The following is a 22,054-nucleotide window of genomic DNA, read 5'->3' on the forward strand; positions in this document are numbered from 1 at the left end:
CATAACTTCAAAAACAATTATCAATTAAAGAGAAACAACCCTATGTGTTGCCCCTTTGATTTCTCAACAGTGAGCAAGGTCCTAATTGGGGCTGAAATGTCGAGAGAAATGGAACAGGAAGTGCAAACCATCATAAGAAATTTAAAGGTAGTACAAGACAGACAAAAGAGTTATGCGAACTAGCATACAGTGCATAAAGAGTTCCAAATTAGGGAGCATGTATATTTGCGCGTTAAAACCAAGAAAAGCTCCTTGGGGATTGGGTCATGTGCCAAGTTGGCACCACGATTTTGTGGACCTTTTGAAGTACTAGAAAGAATTGGACCGGTGGCTTACAAATTGGCCTCATCGCCTTAAGTAAAAACTCATAATGTTTTCCATGTATCCGTGCTTAAAAGATCTGTGCAAGATCCTAATCAAAACATTGATTGCTCTATTCTACAAGTGGAACCAGATGGAGAGTTCCAACACGAACCATTGTGCATCCTAGAACGGAGGAGACTCACACTCCAAAATCAATCAATAGAGCAGGTGAAAGTGCAGTGGAAACAAATTGGACCCGAGGAGGCCACACGGGAAATGACTGATTAGATTAAGGCAGCATATCTATTCTTGTTTCCTAGATAAATAAAATATGAATAATGTTGTAAATACAGTATAGAGTTGTGTATATAGAACTCCATGAATAGTATGTCTAGCTTAGCTCATTTTGTTTTAGTGTATATGGTCATTGAACACCAAGGACGTTGTTCCCTTTTAAGGGGGAGGGTTGTAATGACCCCAGTCATTTTGCATGTATGTAATTATGATGCCGGTTGTTTCGGTCATAACATAAGCATTGTTCTGGTTACTTTACACTTGTGTGGTTACTGCAACTGTTTCATGGTTTTGTTATATTAGAATAAATGATGTGTTTTTCTTGGGATTCCTTGCAATGCTGTGAATATGGTCATGATCAAATTCATAATTGTGATTACATATGTGAATATTGCAAACATAATCAAATTCAAAATTACGATTATATGTGTGCGTAGAATTAATATTATTGTAAAGGTGACACATACACCTATGAAGGTTATTATAAACATATAAAGTGCATTACAAAAAAACTGTAAGTAAAATAAAATACATTTGACAAGTGACAGGTAAGGTAGGCAAGGCAAGACCCTAACTAACTTCAGAAGCCCTAACTAACTTGAGGCTGAAACCTAACAGTAGAAGAAGAGTAGGAGGGGAGCTGGGAAAGACATGGGGAAAACAAGGAAGAAAACAATGAAAGTTAAGCGGAGAGAAGGAAAGGCATTCGAAGGGCAGCACCAAAAGGACACTACAGCAGGAATAAAAGTGCAAGGAACTTGGTCATATGCTCTATACAGTAACCAGGCCAAGGCAGACTTGAGCAATGTTGTGAACATTGGCATTGGGATAAAATCAGTAAGGGTCCGGAAAACAAAAAAATCGGGAAAATCAGGAAAATATCGGTAAAAATCAGGAAACATCGACAAAATCAAGATACCATCAAAATATCAGTAAAAAACGGCAAACATCAGCTAGGCCAAAAAATCGTGATTTTGAGATAAAATCTGGATGTTATTGAGATGTTCGCAACACTGGACTTGAGTACCAAGAGAACTGAGGAAATAGACCAACGATTTATCCTGGTGAGTTATTGTAACGATGCTCAATTTGGTGTACAAATGTCTGAACCATCCTTCCTTGCTTGCATATCAAATGGCAGAAAACTTTGGCTCCCTGGTTCTTATTAAATAGGATTACTGTGTAAATGAAATTGGGGTGGAATTTAGATCTCTGAAACCTTGATTGACTGAGGGTGGAGGTTTTATTTCTTTTCCTCTGGAGTCCCTCAATGGCTAGTGGGTGGAGGTAGTAGACCTTAGGTTGCCCTGGACTAGCCTTCCTTACTGGAGCACTCAATTGCAGCAGACTCTAGACTCCCTGCACTGGTTGGAGTTACTGCAGCAGTAAATTGAGAGTGGAGGCTCTCTCCTCTGGAATCCCTCATTGGCTGGTGGGTGGAGATGACTTACCTCTGGGGTCCCTGGACTAGCCTATAAATGAATGCTTTAATGCCAGAAGGCTGGAGGTGGGTTAGACCTCTGGAATCCCTGATACATCTGGTTGTGTGGTCATTGGGACTGTCAAGCTAGGGGGTGACAACTGCTTGAAGACACTTCTGGCAGTCTGTCTGTGGTTGGGAGGAAAATTAAAGACTCTGTCCCAGTACCCATTACCTTGAAATCCACATTGAAATTCTACAGAAATGCTAGTGCCCAAGTAAATCTAGGACAGCCACATTCATGATTCAATACACTTTTTACCACTGCACATGAACATTGCTTGTAGTATGCTCAGCACGGAGTATGTGAAATCTAGACTGCAGAGGGAACTATCTGTTTTGGTTATCGTGCCTGATTGTTATCTGTGAGTAACCACCTTGGAATTACTGCCAGCCATCGCTTGAAAATACAATGAGCATATCGTGAATTGACAATTGGGGCAGCGGTATTTTTAATTGAAGTGTTGCCCAGGGTATCGCCTCTGCCCAGACATATATGGAACGAGCTTGTTTCCACAAAAATTAAATGTTCACTTTGCCTAATTAAAGTGGTTGCTAATTAAATCACTGAGTTCATATCCTGAGCTACAGTTATAACCTGATTGATTTTAGGTAATAACGCCAGGGTCCTGGCAACCATTCTGTGCCTTCATTTCCAGACGTGACATCCTGTGCTTAGCTTCTTCCTTGCAACAATTTATTATCAAAATTGCTCTACGGTGCCATGTAGAGACTCACAGATCTGAGGTTTGATTTAATTGTTTGAGAAGAGTGTTTACAAATAAAAAACTTGAGAGGCAGGATATATGTATATAAAGCCTCATATCCAAATAGACTTTGTCACTACCATGGACTGATATAAACCTGAAACCCTACCTATATTCGAACATATTTTGAATGTTAAATGAAGTTTGAAGCCTTTCACGTCAAACCAGGGCTATGCAAAGGATTTTGAATGGTTAAAGTAGAGGTTGTCATCAAAAGTTACGATCTCTGGCATTTCTTGTTATATGTTTTACCGGTGTTTACTATAATTGTGATTATTTTTGTAAATAGGCTCTGTTTCTTGAAACAGAGTATGATCACAAACAATACAACACAAACACACACACACACATATATATATGCAGTTTGTAGCAATATGAGGAACATTGAATTGCAAATAATTTGTATCCAAACTCAGATATTTCATGCAACCTTTCAGTGATTTGTTCCAAGGATATTTAATCCCTTTTGTAAACCTTATATGGTCAGCATTGTCTAGAGGAGAAATTACTGCACCATAACGTGTTCCTCATCCTTGATAAACACAGAAAATCTTATGACTGATTCTATTAAGGAGTGACTATAATGTTTTGTTCATACTAGGGTTTGGGCATAGGAATAGAACGTAGAGATTTGTAATAATATAAAAGATTCATGTTGTGCAATTTTATCTAACCACATCTTTACTTATGAAAAATACCCAACAGATGCATGGAGAAAGGAAAACGCCAGTTGTACATTCACGCTGTTAAGGAAAATGTGGCCTAAAAACCTACTTGTATATTCATGCTACAATCATTAGCAAATCTGTAAAATATGATAGCTGTTGAATTATAGACAGACCAAGATGCATAGCTCGAGAAGATGTCAGCGTGATAAAAAGGGTCACTGTGTTAAACTGTCAGGACAGTTTTTAGTTAGACATATTCAATCAATGTGAATGCTCATAAAATTTTGTCGTCTCAGTTGTGGGATCTTAAATTACAAAAATATTTGTCTGCTCTTGTCTTTTCGTCCAGAGTAATGCAGAATAGCGATTTTTGGAAACCAAGCATGTCTTGGACTCTATAAATTTGCAAAAGGAAACGTATAATTGCTTAATGATGTATGTGACATCAATACACTAAATGAATTTATGAGGAAATTATTGGTAATAATTATCAAATTAGAAAATCATGAAAAATCAACAATTAACTGGTACCAGGATTCCATAGAAGATATTGACACTCACAATTGAAGTGTTGGGAGCCTTCTGGCTCCAAGCAGCAGCAGATCATCACACACACCATTGGACACCTCCTGAAGCACCTGGAACTAGAAGCCCCCATGCTATCCTTAGCACTCTGACATTTGGGAGGATGCACCTGGAACTATATTTGATGACTTTTGGGAGGATGCACCTGGAACTAGAAGCCCCCATGCTATCCTTAGCACTCTGAGAGGAATGGCAGCTGAATCGCTGATCCAAGGCCAATATGAGGATGGTCTCACACCTTGAGACATGGGAGGGCTAGCACCACCTTGGAAGCCCTCAATGTTGGAGCAGAGATGGGCACGTTGCTCCATTGGACACCCAAGGAACCACATTTTAACCCCCAAGATGCAAATTTGGGGCCCACAGTGAGATTTTGACAAAAATGTGAAGGCCAACCTTCACATTGTGATTTTAGATGGCTTATACACTACACTTGGCATCCTAAGCCCTCAACAGATGCCCTAGAGAGGCCTGCACATGGATGACAACAGCAAAAAGTACCCTACAGCTCACACGTGTGGGAAAATATTTTGTGTTTTGTCTAAGCTAGTCAGTCGGGTTGTGACCATACTTGTCATTATGACATATTTTGTTGTTTTTAGGGGCTTTAGGCTAAAATAAGCATTGGTCCTCTTCATATAAGTAGAGGAGAGGATTAATCTGTAAATCATCGTCATCATCACTTGGATATTTCAGCCTCTCTTACGAGAATTTTGGCACTCTTTTCTTGTGGTAAAGATGTGACCTATGAATGCATTTTGATATTTGGAGCTAATCGCTTGTCTTTGGAGCTATTGTCTTGGATCAATGAATGGAATTTCATGCATGTTATCTTGTAAGTGAGCATTTTGTTGGATAAACCTTTTCTTTATGTCTAATGTATGGAATATATTGAATCTAGTGTTTTTCTATCTTGCCCTAAATCATTGTAAATATATTTGATAGAATCTAGATATGATTATTGCATGCATTACTCATGAATAACAAATGAATGATAATAGTAGTGGTGAACTTTGATTAGCTCTCCCATGAAATTTCTTGAACCATTGCATAGGTAATCGCAAGGGTTGTTTGTGTTAGGGCATCAATTATCCTTACTCCTTAGCAACTTTTAGCTATTTAATCAACTCAAAGACTCCATCCACCCAAGAATAAGGCACTGGCCCTCCTTTGTTGGTGATCACTTCAACTTTTACCCATAAATCCTACTCTTCTTTCTCTCCTAACCTAATTCGGTCCCTTTAAGGCCAAGCAGCCAAGCTAGGGTATGGTGCAAAATTCTAGGGATGAGGAATTTCTATAGTTGGACGGTTTAAATGCGAAGATGATAGTGGTTGCCACAAAACCCCTACTTTACGTAGGCATTCACTTCAATTTCGTCCATAAATTTCTTTGCCCTGGTCACTATCCTTAAGTTAACCCTAGTTTGTTTCTAGCTTCAACTTGGGGCCTTATTTGAGAGTTTTAGGTGCCTTAACCTTGCTAATATACATTGTTTGAAACGTTTTTTCTTCACCCTGACCTTGGGCCACCCTGACTCTACAACCTATTAAACAAACCCTAACTCTTGTGTGCTCTACCCTATGTCTCTATAAAGAATGCAAATTGCCTCCTGTTGAAGCTCTAAGCCTAAATTGTGTCTTTATTTTAGCAAGCCTCATTCAATCATCTTGTACCTTAACCTTAGAACACCCATTATAGGTGGCCATATACTAAGACTCCTCCCATTGGTGAAAATCCATAAAGAGTTGTAGTGATAGTTGGCCATTACCCCATTGTTGTCTCTTTATCTAGTAATAGCCTTGAAGGGTAACCCTCTCCAACACCTGCTAGGTTTTGTGGCAACATCACCAACATGGCATCATCCTCCAAAATGGACATCTTCATCATGTAAAATGACAAAGTGGGTCCAAGAGTGCTCCTCACTCAAATGGCCACCATCAAAACGCATGGGTACATCACCTAGTACCATCTCGTCCACCAAGACATCATCATCAAATACGCTCATGTCACCTTCTTAGGGCATCCATGGGTGACGTGGAAACCATAGGATCAAGCAATGGCATCAAAACATGGTGTGCAAGTCCTCCCAAACCATTTCAAGTGATCTCCATCATCATCTGGGATTTGGAACAAGGAAACATCCATCAAACAAGTTGAAGGCCCAATCTTGGGATGGTTTAAGCACATCGTCAAACAAGCCAACGCCTTGGCTTCTTGAATCAGAATTTCAGCATCTGGATGTGTAGCAAGGGGCATACAACCATGTGGAGGCTCCTCAAGTCCCAACGCTCATATCCAATGTTGGGGTTGTAGTGTCACATGTGCTTTTAAACCTAGGCTAGACATCCTCTCATTGTGTCGGAAAAGTGTCAATCCCTCCCTCGAAGGATATTGCAAGTGTCATGAACCACCTTAAACATACTCTCAAGACCAAGTGAGATCAAAATTGCTAGAGACAAAAACCATTGAAGTATGATAGTGGGCCATATTCAATGTTTGGGGCACAAAAATACTTCACACAAACCTTGCCTTCAAATGTATTTCTAGCTCATGAGTTTTAAACAAGTTACCAGTTACCACACTTGTAATACAAGTTAGCCCTTTCCTTGGCCTAATTTTCCACCCCTCTAGTGTGTTTTTTACTTTAATGATTTGTCTTTCTTTCTTGCACAGCTTAGTGGCCTAGCTTGCTTTATGTCTTTCCAATACCCCTTAAAGATGTAGCAGTTTATCATTCATCGAGGTTGGGACATTAATAAATTCATTTATTTAGATAGAGAACAAAATGCTTTAGAAACTAGGTGATGGCTAGTGAGGGGGGATAGAGCTTACACTAGGATTTGACCCACGTGCTTAAATATTTCCCATCCATCTTTTTCATTTTTCATTTTCTTTATTCGTGATTGCATATGATTTTATCTTTCTTTCAGCCACATCAACCTCGTAGAGCGAAATTTTGGGCCCTGACTAATAGATGAGGATATAGCGAGTCAATCCCAATGACAATCAACCCAGAGAATGCAAGTGGATATAAGGGAAAGATGGAAGGTGGTAATTATGGATTACCTTGGGCACACTATATCAATCAGTGCCTCCTATTAGTGACCCTCCAAACAATGGAAGAAAAGGGCCACAGGGGAGGTCACACCGGACTAGGGGTAAAGGATAATCTCCCAAATGAAGCAAGGGAACAAGGGTACAATCAAGAGTGGTCAATCATCCAACTTGGACTATAATCCACATTAGTATTCCCTGAAATTTATATGGAAGAACATGATTACATAAATGGCTAGTGTACCTTCGAATAAATGACCCACCTTTCTTCAAGAAGTATGTTGGATGGAAGAGGGCATTGACAGGAGCATAAGTGGAGACCTCTAAAGTAAAGCTATCTATGGATCATCATAGGATTGTCGGTTGGTTGGCTGACCAAAGGGAGAAAAACTTTCTTCTAGGGGTTACCTCAAGTGAAAGCATCAAATCAAATCGAATCAAACCAAATCACGAATTTAATCATAAAACATTTGGACCGAATTCAAGTTCAATTTAGGGCTTTTTAAACTTGTTAAAAAAATTAAAAAACAAGACCCATGGCACAATAATAGAATTTTGGCACATTGAAAGTTTGAAACCCTTTGTCGCTAACACATTTCCCCATCATGCTTGTTGGTTGTGTATGAGTGTAACCATTTCTTCGCATATATTTTATATTTATTTATTAAAATTCTTACTCACATGTGTTTATTGATGTGATTTCTTATTTTTTATGTTATATTTGATTCTAAATTATATATATATGAAAAATATATAAAGTCGAACCTTATCGGAAAATTTGGACCCGAATCAAACTTAATTGTTGTTGAATCCGAACCATGTGACTTAGCCTACTTCTAATGATGTGTAATCATTTTACCTCATTGTATCTAGGATTCCACTTTTGGTTACTTTTCTAACACAATAACTTGCTTGTATTTTATACTATATGTTTTAGCTTATATGGTTTCTTTTAATACTCCCACTGTATGTCACTGCTGGAAGAAGACATCAGCATGTTACTAGGCTTTCGCATTATGTTTCTTAACCTTAATAGGTTGCCCTCAACATAGCTGAAATATGAAAAAATGTCATTCTTTCACAAAGGTAGTCTACTGGATCTTCATTGTGAACTATTATAAATACCTCCTCCAAGAAGGGATGAATAAAAATAAGACAAAGGTAAGCAACTCTTACAACAAAGATGTATAAAAACACCTAATATTACCAACCCAATCCTATTTAGATGTCACACTGTTAAATCACAATACGTAGCTAAAGTAGAATAAATATCATCATTCTAAAAAGACAGTTCATGTATCTCAATCGTTGGATCATTCATACACCAGATTCTCAAAGTCTGGTCTTTCATATTCAGTAAGATATCTATGTACGTGCAATTCCAAAATTCTTGCCTAGAATTTTTTGGAGGCGGCCCACAATTACTACTAGTCAGTTGTAACTCTTAAATCAATACAAGAAGCAATCAATGTAGATAATCATGTTAAGTCATCATTTTTTGAGAACTGTTTTAATAGTCACGACTCACAACTTATAAATTCCTTAACCTAATCTTCAAAAGAGGAGGACTATTGTCTTGGCTTTGGACCTACAAATAAATCAAGAGCCTTTCATAAACAAAAAATCGAGGGAAAATTTAGCATTTGAAGTACAAGCTAGAAAATTAACTTTGTTTACTAATAGAAGAAAATGTCATATGATACAACATAAACTTACATAAATAAATAGATAAATAAATGGTCGAAGCTAACCTGTTAACATAACTCCAACAGAAATGACAAGAATGATGCCTAGAAGTTTAAAACTCGGAGTTTCCAACCTGCCCCAAACACACCAAACTGTTGTTATTACAACTTTCACAAATCGCTATAGTAAATAAAAAACAGACTAGAAATTATCCTTGTCGATTAAGAATATTATGTTTGAATAATTCAGTGTTTATTCAATGAAACCCCATTTTCCTACAAAACAAGGTAAATCTGAGAAACACGACTCACTTGTACCATTTGTAATGCCATTTGATCTAACAAAGTGAAAGGTACAGCATGAAGCAGGAAGGCTCAGAATTGAAACTGATTTGTCAAAGCTTTGAAAAGAAGAAAATATTGCAAAAGTATCAATTAAAAACAAAAACAAATAAAGCTAAAAACATAACTCAAGCGTAGTAGCCCAACTGCTATAGTACATTAATCTTAGGGTTGGTGACGAGGTCAGGTAGATATGGAATATGGACCTGTTAAAACTTAAAACTTAATCTCCATGCAAAGGCTAACTTATCTATTTGAAAGCAATTTTCGAAATTGAGTTCATAGGCATTGAACAACAATTTCCAATGCAGTTGGTAGGTCAATTGAGTATGAGCGTTATACTATTCAGACCATTGCTGCCTGCTTTGGGCTGGTTTGTGGTTTTCTAATCAGAAACAGTCATTCAAAGCGGCTTTGCCCAGCTCCATACCAGTGCAGCCCCACACAAGAAAAATCAGAACTATCTGATTTAGACCAGCTTGGGCATTTGGCAATATGAACTGGCCATCCAAACAGGTTTTTGAGGGTTCTGTACCAGCATGGACCTACCCATGAAAAGACCTAACACAACAAACATATAAAAATAGAACCCTAACCCTAACCTAAAACATAATGTTTGTTTAAATAATGAGTTCCTCCAATCCCACAAACTCTATTTTCCTAACACTTTTCTCATTGTTTGTGTGTGAGCTTGTGAAGAGTTTGATGTTTGCAGCCAAGTGTTGATTTGGCCCTATCCTTGTGTTGGTTCAAAGTAATTCTTGGTTGTAATCAGACTGCTGATTTGGAATGCTGTTTTTGAGAGCTGACAGGAGTGCCTCTTGGTCTTTTGGATCAGGTCTTTTGCATTGATTTGGAGCAATTTCGAAGCTTGTGAATAAGTGTACAAATATTCTTGAAACCATAATTCTCTTGAAAGAAAATTTGTGGAATTTTTTTCCAGAAACAGCGTTTTATTTTCAAATTTGTTTTTGTTAGTAGAGATATTGCCAGATTCCAAGGGGGAAAAGGACCCTGCATATAACCAATGCAAAATGGTTTAGGGGGGAATGGTATGTGTTGTTGCCCAAACTGTACAGGCAAGATGCGACAACGCTCAGGACGGGGGTTGTCACTCTGATCCCCGCCCTCTCCATTCTAGTTGTCTCCGTACAACAAGCTATGGGGAGTAGTCTCTATGAAATGTGAAGATGGGAGACGTTGGAAACCAACAAGTCTGGGAGACACAACTAAATGGCCTAGCAACTGGGTTGAATTAGCAAGTTAAATGATTCTATTAGATTTATTATAAAGATCTGTGCCTTCAATGGAGTCAACTACTTGCTTAAAACAAATTATTACCAAGTTACCGGATGAACAGTTATTGCTTAAGGATGCTTCACTATCCTAATTTCTAAATGACATGCAAATCCTACAATCTAGGTGAGATGCAGAATCTTGGCTTATTTTAAGTTATATGTCTATTCTAGGTGTATCCTTCATCTTAATTGTTTTGAAGCTAGTCCCTAGGGTAGTTTGTGAGAGAAAAGCCAAGGGGAAGCAAGAAAAGGCTTGGATAATGATACATCCCCTTAGGTTCTAACCACTCGATGCCTCTGGCACTGCAAAGACTATGGCTTTGACAACTGCAAGGTCACCGTGTTAACCACTAAAGAGGTGTTATGCTCCTCAAGCTAGATGAGAAAGGTGGTCCTACTCTCTATCAGCCAAGCTTAAGCTTGGAAGTAATTAATTAATGCAAGATACTAATCCTAGTATGCAAGTGCGAGAGATGGATGAGGACTCTTAAGGTAAGATTATTAATTTCTTAAGTGCTTAAAGACAAAATACAATGAATTGCAACTTAAACAATAAAACAATGATAATCTTCACCACAAGAGAAAGTGCTCGAATTGAACGGTGCCAAAAAATGTTGCCAATATATCAATAAACAATTGCTTAAAAGATAGACAAGATTAAATTGACATGATAAACACAATTAGCAACTTCAAGATTAGAACAATGAAACCTCCAATATACCAATTAGATATACAAGAGAGAGATTGGGTTCCTTATGGATAAAATTAGATCTCTTATCACAATTATGATTAGACTTGATTAAGCACTTTAAGAGTGACTACGATCACAAGAGCTATCTATCTCACAATATCAATGAAGAGAAATGTCAAATAACCAATGATAGCAATGATATATTAGAGTATTAATCCACAATTATCCAATCACATTAAACATTTATCAATCCAATTAGAGCACTTGTGTTTGTTAACGCAAGAGTGCAAATGGATGTCAATGATGCAGAAATGCATTGGAATGCAAGATGGGGCAGCAAATAAATGAATGAGTGCAGCAGTAATAGAATGCCCAATTTCACTTAGAAGAACACTTATCCAAGATGCACAAGGGGCAAAAGGGAGATGCCAAATGAAATTTGATGATATCCAACACCTTTTATCACTGCTGTAAATTCTATATCAGACCTCTATGCAGTGTATATCAGAGCTTGAATTAATATGACAGCTCTCAACAAATTATCAAATATGCCATAAAATGCAAGCCCAACCAACGCAAGTGATATGCCAATGACAAAATATGACTATTAATTGATTTTTATGCCACTGTTAGATGAATTTATCATTGTTGTAGGTGATTGTATATAGTTATAGCGAACATATCAGATCTGAAATTTACTCAACAATAGACGAAAATTCACTTATATGTACTCGAATTGACTTAGGCTTAATTCCCAATGCCTTAAGTGAATTATTGATAAATTTAGGCTTATTAAAAATATGTTTTAGGCCTTAAATACGTTGTTGTCCTAAAACACTTCAGAATTTGAAATTAGGACAGAGATGAAATTAGAGGGTTAGATGGCAGAGCAAGAGGCCTCAAGGCCTTGTAGATGGCTAGTGATATTCCCAATGAACTTGGCTACCTGCAAACACCAAGTTAACTCCAAAATTGCTGCAAAACCAATTGTTAGAGATAAAATGCCAATCTCTTGAAGAAACTCTTGTTTGCAATGAGATCTGGCCCTTATAGGTCTTACGGCCTTCTTAAACCTTGCAAAATAAGTCTCCAACACTAGCTTTTTAGGTTGGGTAAGGGCTAAGGCCTTCAGAAAATGGGTTTCTTCCCCTGTTTGAAAATAAGCAACCTGCAAAAATGGGCTCAAAAACCCTAGACGTCTACAGTTTTTGAGGTCTCCAATGCCAATTTCTTCCTCGATCCTGAAACAAATTTAGAATAGAACCCAATGATAAAATTGTGTTGGCTGATGACTTTGAACCTTGAAAAAAATTCTGTGTCTTTGCATTCTTCTTCCTTGGATTCTTGACAAAATGTGGTCAACAGTATGCAACTTCTGTCGCAAGGAAATTACTAGGGGTCATTTAAATACACTGAAACAACACATGCAAATATACAGAGCAAATTAAACCTTGCTTAAAATCCTCGGCCAGTATTAGATCCAAGAAGCAATCTGCTATTGAAGACTATAATGCAGAAAAGCCTTGGCAAAACAAATGCGACAAGGGATAGGGTGAACTGCAAGTATGAATGGTAGTGAAACACCTAGTTTTGAAGACTCCACTTATCTTCCTCGAGACCCCTTTATAGTACCAATGTTCCCTCCAACAAACGACGGTGCTTATGACAACCAATCCCAAGAGGGTTGATTGTTATTTGTACCTCACACCACCCATGGATCTCTAACACCTTTCAATGCTACCACCTCCATTTGATGAATATTTGGCAATTACTGGGGGGGAATTAGTAATTGTGATTTTTTTATCGATTAATTCAAATTAATTTTCCACTTTCAAGTATTTTCTTTTGCAGCTAATGGCTTACATATATGTTCAGCTTTTAATTGTTTCTTTTGCAGTTACCAGAGAGACATTTGCATATATAAACAACATTCAAAAGCATTCACACAAGTAAGACATTCAGCATGTAACACATATTTGGAACTTATAAAGGGAGAAAACCACGAATTTTCGGCTGAAGTGATGTGAAGGCAAACTCCTACTCCCTTATTACATCAGATTTTTTGTAGGCTCCAAACTAAAGGAGGCTTCTACCTCAATTTCTTCTACACGCTTCAACTTGCAAGGAAGCTCCTACTCCCATAAATTTTCTGCTGGCTGCAACCTACAAGAGGCTCCTAACTAAAAGGGCTCCAATTTGTTCTTTTTCAAGCTATAACTTGAGGGGAGACTATAGTCCCCTAATCAAATTACAAATCAAACTTAATGGTTACCTGGTCTATTTCTCTGTTCTGAACTTAGTTTCTGCCCTCTTTTTTGTTCCTTATCCTCTCAGCTTCTCTTCCTCAAATTTGCTTCTCTTCTGCTTCTCTTCTGCTACTCTTTCTCTTTCTCTTCTCTTCTTACCAGACTGTTCATGAACTCTCTCATACAAATGTTCACTTCTCTAACTCAGCTTTCACTCGAAATTGTATCTTTTATAAACAACGCTTGCTAATTGTTTGTATTCCATGCATGAATCTGAAGTGAAGGGTTGCCTCTTCGAATTCCAAGACTCTTTGTGGTCTATCTCTTCAATTCTTAACTTGAAGATCAAGTCAAGACAAAATATTTTTTTAATACTAGAAAAATAATATAACGTGAGCCAGCAATAATGGTTGAACTATATAATTTAAAATTGTAACTTCAGCCCATATTATTTCACATGTTAGTGTCTTCTTGTAAATGTAACCTCAGCATGTATACCATTGTTAATCTTTAATGAAAATATCAAGTTTTCAGGCCTTATTCTTACTGCAAATACTAAATATTGATGTTACTGTATATTGCAAATACAATGTTCTTCAGACAAACTTTCATTCAGCACTCTAACGCGCCCTTTATTCCAAGTAGCCTACATTACAATGTGAGTCCTCAGTTATGCACCCTATGTTACTCTGGGCGTAACGCGATGTCTAATACTGCCTTCATAAAAGTTAAAATCGTCTCGTCTTTCACCATTTGATCCCTGTAGCCTTTCACAATCTGACTGCAATCATTGACTCATTTTTGCCTTCATCTTCATCATTGTATCAGCCTTTCAAAGTCTTGCCTTGTATTTCATTGGAGTTTGGAGTCTTTCCTTGTTTTTCACTGGAGTCTTGCCTTCATATTCATCTTAATCACGGTATCAGCCTTCTTCAATTTCAATCAACATCACTTGAATTATCCTTCATAGTCATATCAACATTTGACATCAATGCCAATATCTCCAACTTTCTCCCCCTTTGGCATTGATGGCAACATTGTGCTCATTGTGCTCCTCCCCCTTTGGGCTTAAGAATGATCTTCCTTATTTCTCCTAACAACCTCATTTCTACTGCCAACACCTCCCCCTCTGACATCATTGGCAAGGGGTTTTGCAGGTAAATATTAAATGTTTAGCAAACTTTATACTTTGTATCAGATTATTGAGATATTTTGAAAGTAAATAAAATATTCAATCATCACCATCACCATTCAAACATTCTTCAAGTATCATTCTTGAGGCATTTGTCTTTGTGCTTATGAATTTGATAGTGTAATGTCCCAAAATTTTGGATTACCTGGTGAGGTGGTTAGCGGGGTTTTCCAAAGCTTGGGTCAACCTAGCCATCGAAGCGGGATTACTCCATTGGTGAGCCTGGAGGGCTTTAGAGGAACTTTTGGGTCCAACTAGGATCACTTACCATATTTCATCATCGGTTTGCTCTTGGTTCTGTCGCATTCCAATGATTTCTGTAAAATGACATTATTAACAGACATATTTTAATTAATTACACTTAAGGTGTTGCTTCAAGCTGATTACTTGGAGAAACGCCTTAATGTAATAGCTCATTGGAATTGGGGCGAAAAGATATACAGGGCAGGATGATAAAAAGGGGTTTTGGATGGCCAATGTGACCACATAGGCGAATTAAGCATTTTATGGCATTAAGAGTGACATTAATTAGATTATAAAAGTCGCTTTATCAAATAAAGGAAAAGTTTTTTTAGATATTTTATTGGAGGGAAAAGGTAAATGAGTTATAAAAAGGGAAATGAGGGGGTCTCTTCCTCATTCGTGCATTTGTGAGTTTGGAGAAAGAGCTCTTGGAGAGATTTTGAAGGAAAAGCTTAAGATTTTGGAACCCTAGCCACCATAGCAGACTTCGGTGCTGAAACTAAACACCCTAGTTTGGATTTGAGAATGAAATCACTTGGATTTCACCACTGAGCTTCAATGGATAACAAGATTTCTGAGAAATATTGAGGTATTCAAGTGTTATCAATTGATTTTAAAGTCTTATTTGTTATTTTCCATTGCATTGTGACAAGCTGAGAAACACCCATGAAGAAATCAAGTGTCAAGCTACTGTTGGGGTCAATTTGGTAGTTGAATCTCATACTACCAAAGGGAATCGAACTTCTGGTGCTTTTGTACAAGTTCTGGAACTCAAACAGGCCCAAGAAATTACCAGGATGGAACCACATCTTCCCATGCGTTATGAATAAAATATAGATATAAATAATGTAAATATAAATAGTAATAACACATCATAAATAATGATTAATTAGTAATTAGCTAATGAAGAGGTATGTCCCTAAGGACATGACCGTTCATAAAGGGACACCTGCCTAGGGTATATAAGCAGGCCGTCACTCTCATTTGTAACATCATTCTCATTCATATATTTTTAATATATATTATTCTATCTTCAATGGAGATATACATCAATGTTGCACGACTCGTACTCGTGTAAGACTCTTCTAGCTATTGACTCGGCGACCCGTATAAGACTCGTAAAATACTCGGAAAAAATACATAAAAGTTTAAAATATGGTAAATTTTAAGCACAAAAAACAAAAATAAAAAAAATGAAAAATCGAACTTTGAGAATTTCCAAGGATCTTATGTGGGTCCTATGCGGATCTTCACGGGTTCAATGCAGGTAGCCGAGTTTTATGCGGGTTTTGGCAGGTATTGGCAATGTTGGAAATACTGAGAGGGGGGTGAATAAATATTTATTTTCAATTATTATTTTTACCAGTTAGATCACCTATAATTAGAACACAAAATGAACAATAAGAATAAATACTTTTATTAATCTCAATAAATCAAGTACAATATTTGTGTAGGGCTCCAACCTTAGATGAAGACACCAATCTTCAATCTCCCAGGTTCCAACCTATATTATGCCAAGCACCAACTTGGACTTCCCAAGGCTCCAACCCTATCTTCCAAGGCACCAACCGTGTCTCTATGAGGCTCCAACCTCTAGGGCTCCAACCCTCAGCTTCAAATCGTCAGGATAAGTTTGATGATTTTTCACAGCTCCCAATATCTTCTTCAACGAGCCTTGTCTATCTTCAACAATGCCTCCTCCAAGTCACTTCATCAATGACAACCTTGTCTTCTTAGAAGGTGTCACCACTACTCTTCATATTTCCCAAACAAAGATCTTCAAGGTTACTCCATGAGGGCTTCAGCAAAGCATCATGTCTCCAAGTGTGCCTTCAAAATGTCAGTTCCAAGGTATGTCTTCACAAAGCTTCAAATGTTCTTCCAAACTTTCTTCAAGGATGCTTCAAGGTCTTCAATAAGGTGCCCCAAGACTTCTTCAAAGTTTCTTCAATACGCTGCACCAAACCTGCTCCAAAAATTGCTCCAAGGATTTCCATGATCTTCAAGGCTCCAAAATAGTCTTTTAAGATTTTTCTCCCACACACAAGATCTGTCCACTTCAAGTCTAGTATGTTGCTTCAAGATGCTCACAAATTGCTCCAAGATTTTTTTTTGGCAAATGCTTCTTCAAATGCTTCATTGTCCACCAAATGCTTCACTGTCCAAGGTCTTCAAATTCTGACTTGTACAAGCTTCCAGCTATCACTTCAAGCTTTACTGTTGATTGTTCATTATTAGCATTGAGCCCTCCACAGTTGTATCTCTAATCTTCCACAAACCCTCCAAAGAAACACTTATCCAAGCTCCAAAGAAGTACTAGTCAACTCTTCAAGTATCCACAGATGTGTTATCACTGTGATATTGCCACAGAGGTAAGTCCGAGTTGTTCATAGGCTATAAACCACAAGACCGAGCCCTTAAAACTTGACTGCAATTTGTAACCCAGATTTGAGGGCTACTTTCATAACACAAGTCACTAGTCCAAGCTTTATCACCATCCAGCACCAAGTTTTTATCACTATCCAGCACTGAGTATTTATCATTGTCCAGCACCGAGTTATCTAGTCACAGATGCAAAGTGCAGAGGTAGTCTGAGGCACCCAATAGATCTGACTGAGCCTAAAAACTAAGCTTCTGAACCTCTGCAATGCTAGCTGTTCACAGATCCGGTTTCCATAGGTCTTCTACATATCCAATTTATGAGCTCTAGAACAAATATCCCCAAACAATTTAATCCTTCAATTCCTTCTCGATGTTCCTAGTTCATGAGTTGTGAACTGTAATGTGTCTCTGTAATAGATCTTCACTGAATCAATGATTTGAAATGAAGGTTTAGACTTGTATTTATAGTGATTTTGTTTATAACTGAAGGGACACGTCTATTTGAAGTGAGGCTGACTTGTATGACTGAGTGTAGGTCGACTTCAACTATCTACGTCATCTATGTCATTAAATCCTTCATCAAGTGTCATCACTGGAGGACGTGGATGGGTATCAGAAGCTTTAACATGACACAGCGTGCAAAAACTTGCGATATATTAAAGTTTCGATGCAATGAACGCGATATTATATTAAAACGTTATGATAAAGCCAATCAAGTCCGCAACCATATCGGCAATCAGAGATTAGGTCTTATCAGAGGTGACATTTCAAAAGTTCTAATAAAGTGGCGAATGTGATTTGATAATTAAATCATTAACTTAAATCAAGTCAATTTTGCATATCGAAAATCGGAGCTTAGGTCTTATCGGAGGTGCCATTTCAAAAGTTTCGATAAAGTGGCGAATGTGATTTAATAATTAAATCGTTAACTTAAATCAAATCAGGTCTGCATATCAGAAGTCAGAGCAAACCAGAGGTTATATGATATCGCATATCGAAGATCGGAGGTTTGGAGTGGTGACACACAATAAAAACGCCGATATGATATTTCTCTGATAGGGTTTTATTATATGCGTTGAATATGATTTCCATTGTCGTGTCTTCAACTATGTCATCATCTCATCTCCATGCCTCCATATCATCATGTGGTCTTCAACCATGTCATTATGTATAGTCATCTAAGTCATCAACTTATTAAATGTTTAAGTGAAGGCTTCTTCACATGAGCAAGGATATCATCATGGTTTTAGGGCCTCTTCATCAAGAGCAAGCATATCATATTCCCACAACAAGGATAGTTCTAGGGCTTGTATATTGGACACATAATTGACACTCAAAGACTAGATCACTATGAACATCAATCTTCATGTTTTAGAGCATCGTGGACATCTTAAACTAGACTTCTTGATTAGTGTCTTGACATCTTCATAATGTACGAGCAACCTTAGCACCTGGGGATTGCATTAGGTTCATTGACATCACAAGAATATTTGCCATCTCCAATAATGCTATATTGACATCAATGACAACCTTAACTAACAAGTAGAAACTGCAAGTTTTATGCGAGTAACCCGTCTCACTATAAAACTCGTCAAGACCCGCGGGTACTTGTGGGTCTTATAAGAGTCATGTAACAATTATCTACATATTCCAAGTCTTTTGGAGTGTTTAACCTACTATAACGAACCTTGTTCGTTACATTGGTATCAGAGCATATAGCTAAAGTATACAAACTTTGTTCGTTACATTGGTATCATAGCATTCCTCTAAGTATACGAACTTTGTTCGTTACATTGGTATCAGAGTTGTTTGATCCTCTAGGCACTCAACTACTGCACGGAGCCAGCCTGATCAAGCCTTTGTCCATCAATTTATCGTCAACCTTGTTGTCGTTGTAATCGAAGCGTTTTGCTACACAAAGTTTGGAGTTTCTCTGTTTTGCCACTTCGTTACATTCAAGCCCTTGGCCTATTAAAAAAAATTATTATTAAATAAATAAATAAAATTCAACCAAAAAAAAACATTACCTGACACGAAGGCAAAGGGGGCGGACGGTTAGCCCACTGCTCGGTCACATTTAAGCCACACAACCACAGGAACTATAAAAAAATTATCAAAGTAAAAAAATAAAAATAAAAAGATTTATATACATTTAAAAAAAAGGAGTATATGTGTCCGCCTGGGGTAGCTCAAGTGGCGATGGCCGTGGAATGAAGTCTCACCGAACCGGAGATCTTGGGTTCAAATCTTCTACTACCCTCCCCCCCTTGCGGGGTGAATAATGAACATGTAAAATCGGAAATGGGAGAGTCCTGCCAAGATTAACAAAAAAAAAGGAGTATATGTAAAAAAATTTAAAAAATTGAAAAAAAGAGATTTAAAAATATATATATTAAATTAAAAAAAATGTTATAAAAAAATAAAAATAAAATATAAATGTACATTAAAAAAAAAGATACATAAAAAAAGGAAGAAGGAGTCGTTGTCTTCGCTAAGCCCCGACGAGAACCTCCATTGTGCAACTGTTGTCATCACTGCAAGCTTGGCCAAGCTCCGACCAACCACTACACGCCGACAAAGCCACGCAAAAAAAAACAAACAAATAAACAAACCCTAGCATCAACCGTTGCAGCGGACAAACCACCCTCAGCTATCGTAGCCTCAACAATCTGTCGCAATCCGACATCGTGACACCGCCGACGCCTATTTTGCCACCACCAATTTCCAGCGGATTGTCTGACGCAGTGTTCTTGGGAGCAGGAGCGAAAGCAGGGAGCGGGAGCGAAAACGGGAGCGGGAGCGACATTTTCAAAAGCTCCCGGTTTGGGAGCGAGTCCCGGAGTGTTTTTTTATATAATATATATATTTTTTATATTTTGATACATATGTCAACAAAAACATGTAGAATAATGAATTAGATATAAAAAACATAAAAAAACATAGATTGAACCATATAATAACAATCATCTAGAAGTTATAATCTTCATCAACCACGTCCACAAGTTAGTAACATACAACATACTGAGTCTCATGATTTATCAATTTTAAAGTTTCAAGCTTTCAAAATTCAATATATAACATTTATCATCATTAATCACCAAAGTTGTACTTGTAAGCTAAGTGTAACCATTACAACAAATAATATCTAACATGAAATGAAATGCTATAAAATGAAATGAAATGAAACAACTTTCAACTTTCATGAAGCATCATATTCATAATTCATTACTAATGAGTTATAATTGCCAACTTCAAACTTAAAAAAATGTATTGTTTACAAAAATATCATAATAAATATGAAAGAGTCAATATTTATAAAAGCTACTAGAAACTAGATAAGAGAAGTAAATCTATTATCTATTTCTGATGCTTGGGCCTCTTGCCACCACGAGAAATGTTTAACTTTTTAGTCTTGTTGGAAAATCAGGGTCCTTGTCATTAATATCACCCTCTAAGCATTAATATCCAAAGGTATCCTTGTCATTACCTCTGTATCTGTATAGGGATCTTTGTCATTAATATCACCCTCTAAGCATTAACATAAGATAGAAAAGCATAGCATGTCAAGTTAAGATTTTGTTTGAGTGATGCATACATTTTTAGGAGGGTCATGATAGAGGAGTTCGACAACCAATGCATCAAGGTACATAGAGGGATTGGTGCTCTTGATTAAATACGAGTTCCAAACCCTAATACATGACAAAATTCAACGGAAACATTGCAATCCCCCAATCCTGAAATCCTGAAAAATTGATAAGTCTGCTGGATTTTGAATGAAATCTAAAATTCTACTTTCTCCATATGAAATCCAATGAGGCCAGAACCACTCACAAACATCCTGAGTCATTTCATGGTAATGTTAAAAATTTAAGTAAAAGGATGAAAATGAAGATTAAGGAGAATACTAGGGCCTAGACTTGAGCATCCCACTCAAAAATTATTTGTTTCTTTCCAAAAAAAAAGCATTTCAAACATTACTATGAAAAAAATTGCAAAAAAGGCAAAACGCACCCGAAAAGGTAGGGAGCGAAAAAAAATTTAGGGAGCGCGCTCCCGAAATCGCTCCCTTTTCAGGAGGGATTTCAGGAGCGCGCTCCCGAGTCGCTCTTGCCCGGAGCGCAGATTGGGAGCGGGATCGGGGGGGGCACTCCCCCGCAACACTGGGACTCTGACGTACCCATCCATAACCGCCAGTGTCCACAGTGAGCCCAAGCCCCCAGCAAGTCATCTCTCACCTGTGTACATTCCCGCTCCACCGCCTATATCTACTAGAAAGGCAGTTCGTGTGACAGGCCCCAGGGAAACCAAATAGTTACCCACTCCCAGCACCAACCTATAACATTCGTTAGTGAATTCTTGACACACATCCATCACCGCCTTGCACCACACAGTGTTTGTGACCCGTCAATCACACCATTGCCTTTGTTGGTTTACCTTTTCAAACTTCCATCCCTACAGACGTTTCCTTTGTCTTGTTGTCAATGTGCCATTTCATTGAGTGCCACATTGACTTCGTGCAATCTAGCCATGTTTGGATGCCAACTGCTGCGTAGATTTCCATATAGTCGAATTCATTCAACAATTGGTGTTCTGTAAGGAAATTTTTCTGGGATTAATTAAATTCCGCACCATCTGAATGTACAAGTCAAAACAAATCAGTACCAATCCGTTCAGTCACATCTGTTGAGAGGAAAAAAATCGACTAAAGCCAAAGCCTTTAAGATTGATAATGAAATAAAAAGAATTTATATATATGAAAGATTATAAATAAAAGATATATAAAGAGAAATATTATTTAATTGAGCCCATATTTATACAAAG

The 22,054-nt window shown here is 37.6% G+C and overlaps 1 protein-coding gene across 3 annotated transcripts in view; it reads right to left on the reverse strand.

The window, feature by feature from the left end:
* The window catches only part of LOC149138193 (Nucleotide/sugar transporter family protein), a 256,676-nt gene that overhangs the window by 119,495 nt on the left and 115,127 nt on the right, over positions 1-22,054 (reverse strand). For all 3 annotated transcript variants that reach the window (XM_089446671.1, XM_089446672.1, XM_089446670.1), the window contains exon 5: positions 8,906-8,973. In XM_089446671.1, coding sequence (XP_089302797.1) covers positions 8,906-8,973 — 68 coding nt within the window. The remainder of the gene's footprint in view (positions 1-8,905; positions 8,974-22,054) is intronic.

The sequence above is a fragment of the Pinus tabuliformis genome, chromosome X (assembly GCF_031772625.1).
Source record: "Pinus tabuliformis cultivar Carrire ecotype Pingquan chromosome X, CPIR1, whole genome shotgun sequence".
Classification (NCBI taxonomy): domain Eukaryota; kingdom Viridiplantae; phylum Streptophyta; class Pinopsida; order Pinales; family Pinaceae; genus Pinus; species Pinus tabuliformis.